The sequence below is a fragment of the Lolium rigidum genome, chromosome 2 (genome assembly GCF_022539505.1).
Source record: "Lolium rigidum isolate FL_2022 chromosome 2, APGP_CSIRO_Lrig_0.1, whole genome shotgun sequence".
Lineage (NCBI taxonomy): Eukaryota > Viridiplantae > Streptophyta > Magnoliopsida > Poales > Poaceae > Lolium > Lolium rigidum.
In genome coordinates, this window is record NC_061509.1 from 249,120,723 (window position 1) to 249,130,221 (window position 9,499).

The 9,499-nt window shown below is 45.7% G+C and overlaps 1 protein-coding gene across 1 annotated transcript; it reads left to right on the forward strand.

Annotated features, from left to right (window-relative positions):
* The first annotated feature begins 8,312 nt into the window (after positions 1-8,312).
* Positions 8,313-9,499, forward strand: LOC124688497 (sterol carrier protein 2-like). Its single transcript, XM_047222168.1, has 4 exons — positions 8,313-8,609; positions 8,706-8,766; positions 8,876-8,975; positions 9,088-9,499. Exons 1-4 carry the CDS (start codon positions 8,484-8,486, stop codon positions 9,167-9,169), a joined length of 369 nt encoding a protein of 122 aa, XP_047078124.1. The 5' UTR covers positions 8,313-8,483; the 3' UTR covers positions 9,170-9,499.

Genomic DNA, 9,499 nt, shown 5'->3' on the forward strand with positions numbered 1-9,499 from the left:
AGTACAAGTATTCGTGGGGTTTTGATGTAACAGTTGAATAAAGTACGAGTATGTAAAGTGCGAGAGTAATAATTGCAGCGAGTGGCCCAATCCTTTTTAGCACAAAGGACAAGCCGGTTTGTTTACTTATAATGACCAAGCGTTCTCGAGGACACACGGGATTTTAGTCTAGTGCTTTCGCTACATACGGCTAAATAATCTTCATTGTTGTGATAAGTGTTGTGTGGGTGAACCTATGCTAATGTACCACCCTTCCTAGGACTAATACATACTTGTGATTATACCCCTTGCAAGCATCCGCAACTACAAGAAAGTAATTAAGAATAAATCTAACCACAGCCTTAAACTCTGAGATCCTGCGATCCCTCCTGCATCGATATACCAACGGGGTTTAGGTTTCGTCACTCCGGCAACCCCGCAATTAGCAAACGAATACAAGATGCATTCCCCTAGGCCCATAAATGGTGAAGTGTCATGTAGTCGACGTTCACATGACACCACTAGAAGAATAACACCACAACTTAAATATCACACCATTGAATATTACTCAACCATAGTTCACTACTAACATTTAGACTTCACCCATGTCCTCAAGAACTAAACGAACTACTCACGAGACATCATATGGAACATGATCAGAGGTGATATGATGATGAATAACAATCTGAACATAAACTTGGTTCAATGGTTTCACTCAATAGCATCAACAACAAGTAGAAATCGATACCGGGAGAGTTTCCCCTATCAAACAATCAAGATCAAACCCAAATTGCTACGGCGGTGACGGTGTCCAGCGGTGATGACGGCGGTGATGATGGTGGAGATGATGATGATGGTGATGGCGATGATGTCCAGCTCGATGACGGTGACGATGGCGTCGATTTCCCTCCCGGAGGGAATTTCCCGCGGATTCCTGCCCGCCGGAGAGCTCTTTCTCTCTCGGTGTTCTCCGCCCCGCGAGGCGGCTGTAACTCTTCGCGAGGTACCCCTTCTGGCTTAGGTCTTCGGGACGAAGGGTTTGGCGAAGAAAAGGAGGCGAAAGGGGTCGTGGGCCCCCCAGACCACAGGCCGGCGCGGCCAGGGCCTGGGCCGCGCCGCCCTAGGGTGTGGGCCCACCCTGGCTGCTCCTGGCTCCTCCTTCTGGCTTCCTTCGTCATCTTGAAAAATAGGATTTTTGGTATAATTTCCTTCCGCAGTTGATCTTCCGAAATATTGCGTTCGACGGTGCTTTTTCCAAGCAGAATCTCGGCTCCGGTGCTTGATCTCCCAATAATGATGAAACATGCAAAATAGATGAAATAACATAAGTATTGTGTCCCAATATGAAATATATCAATGAATAACAGCAAATTATGATATAAAATAGTGATGCAAATTGGACGTATCAGGACGCGGCGGCGGCGGCGGAGGAGGAGGAGGCGCGGGCGGCGGCGGCGGTCCAGGCGGCGGCGGAGGAAGAGGGGGCCCAGGCGGCGGCGGAGGCGGCGGCTGCCAAGGTGGCGGAGGCCCAGGCGCTGGCCCTGTGGGACAGCAGCCTGGCCGAGGCCCTCGAACGGTGCAGGCGGCAGGACGAGATGTCCGTTCGCTGGCGTGCGCGGCGCGCGAAGTGCGCGAAGCGCTCCCGCTTCGACGACGGCGCCAGCCCTTCCGGCGGCCAGTAGTAGGGCGCGCGACTGCGGGTAACCGAGGCCGGTGTAGGCCGCGCGACGGCGAGTAGGTACAGCCGTTGTAGTTTTAGGTTAACTCGACTAACCATCTCTGTAAAGATGGTCCTTTTGGCCAATCAATAGTAATAAAAAAATCTTTTGCTTACCTAGTCACTGCCGACCGGGCCCGGATGTACCCAACGCGGACATTTTCCGCGACCGCCGAGCGTCCGCGAAGACGCAAACCTGGCGCATATTTGGGCCAGGTTTGCGTCTCCGCGGACGGCCTGGTCACTTTGCGTCGCCCCGCTGGAACAGGCCCCAGACGCATTTCCGGTCAAGGCGGACGAAAACGATCGCTCAGCTGGAGATGCCCTTAGGAAGCAACAACAACAACTTTATTAGTTAGCGAAGACAGTTGCATCATCAGCTGCCAATAATTCATAGATAAAATCAGGGGATCCTCAATCCTATACAACAGATTGAGATCCCTCTGTCTTATACTAGCTAACATATGAGCTACTCAACTCAACATGAGCAAAACCTCTAGAAAGGAATGTGCATTCTTCATAAATTGCCGCAGCCGGTCAAACAGAATTGCCTCCCTCTAACATAATCGAAATAACCTCTTTGCAGTCACCCACCGTTGACAATAATTTTGCTGCATCCAGCCTGTCTAGCAAGTAACAGGCCATCACGAAGAGCTCTAGCTCCAGCGGCTGAAGCGTCCTCTAACAGGTCCCGTTGCACCAGTATAGTATTCAGCTAAGAAAAAGGCATTAATATTCAGTTTGCAGTACCCTTCCTTTGGTTCCTGCCATCCTTGAGATCGAGTTACCACATTCTTTCTGTGAGCTGGAACATAGTTGGAGGTGATCGCCAAGATAGACTGCGTCGATCGAGTCGGATTAGGCACAGGTTCATCGTGAGCCAGCTGTCTCCTCCAGATGTACCAGCGGGTAGTAGCTGTAAATTCCTTTACATCTACCCCAGCCAGTCTCGGGGCTGATCGATCCAGAGATCGCAGTAAAGCTTCCAGGATTGACGATCCAGATCTATCAATAAGTGACTTCTCATTGATTACATCCAGTAGGCCGAGATTAGCTAGTCCAGATCTCCAAAACCCTTAGGCACCGAAAGAAAGCATGGAGAGGGTCTTCACAGTATACTTCACACACCGGACAACGAAATGCGTGCTAGTGGGATTATTTGGTGTTCAATCCTTACGTGGGCTGGCTTTTCCCAGATTGTTCATGCGGTAAACCTAAACCTCTGCAACTTGGTGGAAACAATTGAGAGAACACCAACAAAGCAAGGAGCAAAAGCGTTTAAATTCACTCATAATGCTAACTGCATGGAGCATTTGGAGAGAGAGAGAGAGAGAGAGAGAGAGAGAGAGAGAAACGGAGAATTTTTAAGATACCTACAATCCTATTATGATATTAGCTAAATAAACGACACTCATGATCATCTAATAGCTCTACCAGATTTTTCCTAAAGTACACATTCCTGAAATGTTGCAACTCTAAGTAAGCATTGTTGTACAAGAAACATAATGATCAGCCTCACATAAATGCCTCGGTGATATTCTAACACCTTAGCACAAGGAAAAATATTTCTGAGAATCAAACATGGCACAAACATTTCCAGCAACTCTACATTTCATTAACATATCGAGATATACATATGGATACGCCCAGCCTTCCAGGTTTGCTACAACACCGGAATTCAGTTTGCTACTGGGGGTTTCACACTGGATGTTCCATATCCTAGCTAGATACTTAACAATTAGCAAATGAAGATAACCCAAGATACCATGCAAAGAGTCAAGCGAGATGAATTGTTCAGGTCCTGCAAGACTCAAGTCTAGACGACAACAACACAAACTCAGTCAGGTCCTTGTTTTCATACACAATCACAGCCAACTAAAAGAGCTAGCAGGTTTGGGAACCGGTGCAGTGGCATTACTTACCCTTGTTTATCTCTTTGTAGTAGATCTGTATGGGCAGAGCAAATAAACAAACTGAAGCGAAGAAACAATGGAAAAGTAAGCAGGCTGCTTAAGGATTCTTTCAAGCAGACGTGCTTCCAGATAAGAGAACACAACTCTACCGCACAAATTCTTCAAGCAAAGTAGATAATTTCAGAAAATTCAGCCAATGTTATTTCTTCCCCAGACTGAGAACCATAACCTTCACAGATTGGAACTTTTCCTCAAGTACGCTTCGAGCTTCTTATTATCCATTGTTTTCGAAACTGAGTAAACCAAATCCTGCAGTATGCTAGTACCATTTGTTTCACATGTTGGGACCTTTACTAATGAAATATTTAAACGAAAATGCTTTATTAGTATAAATTAATAATGGGTCATCGTTAACTGAAGGTACTAAGATTTATTTTAGTGTCTTTTTTTGCATTGGAATAGAGTAAGTTGCAAAATTGACTTATCCAATTTCCAATATTTTGGAGAGAATTCCAAATATCTACCAGAATACTAATTATTGTGGAAAAATTATAGCTTAGCATGTGGCCATCTAAACTATGTGTTTCACTATGCCACGAACAAGGTTCAAAGAGTTGCAAGAAAGAACTACCTGAAATCCTGAACTAACTACTAAACACCTAGCAAAGTTCAGAATCAGTCGTTGAAAAGAACCAACCAGAATTATGCGCTCACACCGAGAATGGAAGGTGCAACATCGACCAAGATGGCTTCCAGATCACTGTAAAACAATACATAAAGCTGACGCTTGCAGCACCAGCCAACCAGAAACTTTGTAGTAAAATTCTTTCAGCTCCAACCATATCAAGCGGCACAAGGCTTCCTCCAGCTGCATTCAGATCAGATAAGAGAGACCAGCCCAATATTTCAAACACACGTTAAAGTAGGCCAAGATATTAACAACTAAACATGCTTTCTTATATTCTCTCAATTTGTCAAATCTTGGTTGACTTGACTCCATCTTAATTTTAGTCCTACTAGTTTTATGCTTCATGAGGACATTTCTTTGAAGAGGAAAAAAACCCTCCACGTGGTAGTCTTTAATTGACGGATAACATAAGTGCACATGCTTCATGAGACGATCGGTTCTAAGCATTGAAAAAGGCATCCAGGTGCTATCTTTCATCAGTAATGCAGTACACAATAAAGATTTCTAGACTGTGTACCACTCTTTATTATGTGCATTAGATCTGGTAGGGCTCTCTTTTTGTTCCTAATCTTAGTTTGTTCTGCAAAGCATATTATGAGGTCCAAACTCTGGTGGAGAAGCGGCTAAGACTGGAGAGCAAAGTAAAGAAGTGGTATTACAAAGAGAAAGAAAAGAAGACAGTTGAAAGATAGGTTGTTTCCTGAAGATTAAATGGTTACGTGACCTTGCAGTTCTAATGATGTAGACAAAGTTCGTTAATTGATGATTTACTTCTATTTTGCATGCATGTCCTAAGAAACACATGACAAACAATTTGTCTCACTGGATTTGTTTTCTCATTTCATCTTCTGGAAATGCATACATTTTCATCTCAATTTTATTTCATAAGCAACCGGCAACAAAGTTATCAAGGCCAAATGACTTCTGGCAACAAACAGATGTGCTGTATTCAGAATTTCAGATGCACCTGTGCTTCATCCCTCTATGAATCGTGCTGCCTTCCGACTTTATTTTTTGTTCTTGGGCTATTGACGGGCACCTAAGTAGCAAGAAGTAATGAATGAGAATATATATAAATCTTATAATGAATAGTACGTAATAGGAGGTTTTACGCTAGTGATGACAATTCAGAGGAAGCGCTGATACCAATAGGGATGTGAAACATCCACATGAGACATGGATGGTTCTCTAAAAAAAAAAAAAATTGACAGCTGACTGAGATCATCCGTTCGAGAACTTTCAACTAAGCTTATTTCGGTCCAAATGCAGAGAAACTTAATTTCCATGTTTGATGAAACTACTTGAAAACTATGTTTTTTTTTTCTAGGAGTATAATACTCATCAAGCGTAGAGCCGAAATATAGTGATTCTCTTACATTTTTGTAATTCGGTCGGTCATAGAAGCGCTCAATTATGTAAATAATCTAAGTCACACGGCAAATTCTGATTAAACCATAGAAGGACGTAAGTTACCATGCCGTAGTAATAAAGAAAGAATTGCTAGGCTAATCACACCCATAGGTTACTAAAAATATCTTCACATACTTGTGGTCAACTCTAGAATATTGTATAATAAGCTAGGGTATCAAGGTGTGGGATCCCACCGGGATTTCACATATAGTATATTTTGCCTTTTTTGTTCAAAATTTGGTGTCAAAATTTACACTACAAAAAGAAAATGCAATACAAGTAGGACTTAGATGTATCCCACTTGACATCCTATAATCAGCAAACATATCCTACCAAGATAAAAAATAATTGTAAATGATTTTTTTTTTGTCTCTGTACGTATTGCTTTGCCTATGACACTCTATTTGTTTGCATCTGTATTTCTTCCACCCACTGACTCACATGATGCAAATAGTAGGTATGTACGTATGCAGTCAACAACGTGTGAAAAAAGACACTGTTTTTTGCGGGTGTATTTCACGTCAAAGAAATAAATAAGAATACTAAGACTACTCACAATGGGAAGTATCATACACTAGTATCATGCACATGATACTAGTTTATGATACTAACCCCACAATGCATAATATCATAAGATAGTACTAGTATCATAGTATCATAGTATCATCATATTTAATGTTTTGTAGAATCTCAATGCAAATGTGTGTACATGATGTGTTTGCCATTAAGTTTTCTAATTTTACGTGTTATGATACGGTATCATATTATGATACCACTCTCATCTCTCACCTCATTAATTGGTGTGCCATATAGTCGCAAGTTTTAACAATCCATATAGTCAATTCTATAAACAATTTGACATTACACTCTATAATGTTTCCGGTATAATCGGGCATATATGTTGTGTTATTCGCACCGTCTTCCTTTCCTACAATTTCACATTAATTATTTCCTTAATTACAACTCCTGCAAACCTCTCCCCAACCGATGGAATCCCTTGTCTCCAACGCATGTATTATCTTATCCCCTGCCTCCACCTGCCCCAACATGAGAGATGTCGCCTCCACCTCCACCATTGTCAACACTAGCTACCCACACCACTCTCCCGCGACTGATGCTCCATTGTTGTGACCACTGCCACATGTCCCCCTCTCATGCACTCTTCGTGGATAATGGTGTCGCCGATGTTGCATAAGGGGAGAAGGGATAGTCGGTGCTAGAAGGACGGTCGCCGGAGCTGCGGGCTCATGGCACCTTCTCCCCTCCTCTTGACATGAAACAACCACTATAAAAGTAGCCACCCTTGTTGCAATAGTACCACAGCCGATGCCTGAAGGTGATGTGAGGGGGTCAACAACAGAGTGAACAACGCTACTGCAAGCAGTGGGCGTCGATGTTGCAAAGGATGGGGGCCGGAGCTGCAATCCCTTTCGTCTATGTTGCAACAGCCTACAATCCGAGTTGCAAGGTCACAACAGTGCTGCTACATCGGGCAGTGAGTGGGGGGGGGTGGCTGCGAGAGTCAATTTTTGCAAGGGAGCAATGTGAACGAATTTTGACTAGACGGCATGCAACAATGCAATCGGACGGTGCAGAGGACAGTTAGCATTCAACCTTCATCTCCATCCTTGATTTTTGCAATTTAAGTGACAAATGTCAACTAGCAAGACAATCGCACGGAAACAATAAGAAAACTCGACACTAGAGACGTGTCCAGGAACATTCATAGAAAAAACCCTAGAAAAAAATATAATAACAATTAAGCCTAAGGAATTTCTACAACTACCTTCACCACCGCGTGCCGTCGTCGGACAAAAGGAAGCACCGTTGCCCTTACAGGAGTCCCACCTACGGTGGAACCTGTATCGTTGTGGTGCGTTGAACAGGGATCATCCCCGTGCTTCTCGGGGCCCGGATATGCCGACTGACGTCGATTGTCGAGACAAATCGTCGGATCCGCCACCATCTAGGCTCCTTCCATGCTCCTAAACCGTCGTCTGGCCTTGCTCTTCGGTGACGCCATTGGAGATGACGATCACCACACCATAGAACAACAAATCCGCCTCACCACCAGAGAGATGGAAGATAATTCCCAAGAGTCCTGGACCTCGTCACTGGGGCGCTACCGAGATGGAGCTGGGAATGGGAAAAATTATTCCTACCGACGGTGCAACTGCCATCGTTGCGCCGCCGTGGGACACATGGACTCTAATCCTCACGGAGCAGCCAAAGGAGGAACCGAGGTTCCCCACCCTCCCGCCGCCGGAGCGGCTAATGGAGGGGGAGGGAAGCCACAGCCTTGCCAGCGGGGCGAGGGAGAAGAAACGGACACCTGCAGAGGATGGGGACAAGCGGTTTCCACCGTGTCGTGGAGGTGCACGGCGTGTTGTGTCCTCTACAAGTCGCATCATGCAGTCCGACGGCCACGGTATCCATCGATTCACAAATACTATTAAGCTGTGTATCGTGACAGCGATAATTCGCGTGAAGCGTACGTGCTGTTGCAATCAAAAATCTTGCAATCGTGGGAGCAAATGCAAGTTAAGTTAGGGGGCGCCCAACGACTAACCACCGGACAGCGCCACCGCGGCCTGGCCGAGTCCCGTGCCCGCACGCCTCCCATCTATGGTGGTTGGAGCCGTACTTGCGTCCATTATAGAGCCACTTCATCATCTCCCACAGTCCCAAGATCCCAAACCCAATCTCCTACTACCTCCCATCATCCCCTGTCCCGAAATCCAGAAGCCAGCTCAAGCCCTGTACGCGCGCCGCCGCAATGGAGGCGAGCAAGCTCAAGGCGGCCAGGCTCCTGGAGCAGATGAGCGCCCACCTCGCCACCGACGCCGGCAAGGAGATCTGCGACAAGGTCGGCTTCGTCTACCAGCTCCACATCTCGCCCAAGGTACCTACTCCCCAATAGGGCATCCCTCTGCGTCTGGCTTCGGCCTCTCCCCTGGAATTGACTTCGCTTCCTGCCCTTGCGATTCCGATCTGGCAGAAGATGGGCGTCGACGAGGAGATCTTCGTCGTGGACCTCAAGAAGGGCGCCGTCTCCACAGGTCCCAGCTCCCACCCTCGATTCGTGTCGTGTCGGCCGGGCCTCAAATTTTCGTTCTTGGTTCATGTTCCTAAAGAAATTCTTCACTCTTCTTTGGCCTCGCTGTGCAGGGCCGTACGCGGGGAAGCCTGACGCCAGCTTCACCTTCACCGACGACGACTTCCTCGCCATCTCCAGCGGCAAGCTCAACCCGCAGATGGCGTTCATTAGGTGAGAGAGGCAGCTGTGAAGACAAAAAGAATCACAAACTTCTTGCTCTGATGATTCAGAGCTTTCGTTTGTTCAAGGATCTTGAGGATGACAATGCTTGTTTGCTGCGCAGGGGTAAGCTGAAGATCAAGGGGAGCATAAGCGCCGCGCAGAAGTTCACGCCCGACATCTTCCCCAAACCCTCCAAGCTGTAGAAGTATATGGATTACAACGTCGTGCTCATCTGTTAATAAAAGGTTTTACCTATGTTTCTCGATGGCAACTGTGGCGTGAGCAAAGGGAGGGGATTGTTACAGTTCAAAAGAAAAGGAGGGGATTGTTGCTGGTGAGAGTTTGTTTGGACTTTGAAGTTTGTGTACCTAAACCACCACACAAACTACATAGTTTCAGTGTTTCATGGTCTGGATCGGTTCGCGTCTCACTTTACTCGAGTTCATGGATAGAAAAACATAGTGGTGTGTATTCTGATGATATCTGAACTAAAGAGAACGAGTCACTTTTTACTCTTAAAGATTGTGCTCGAT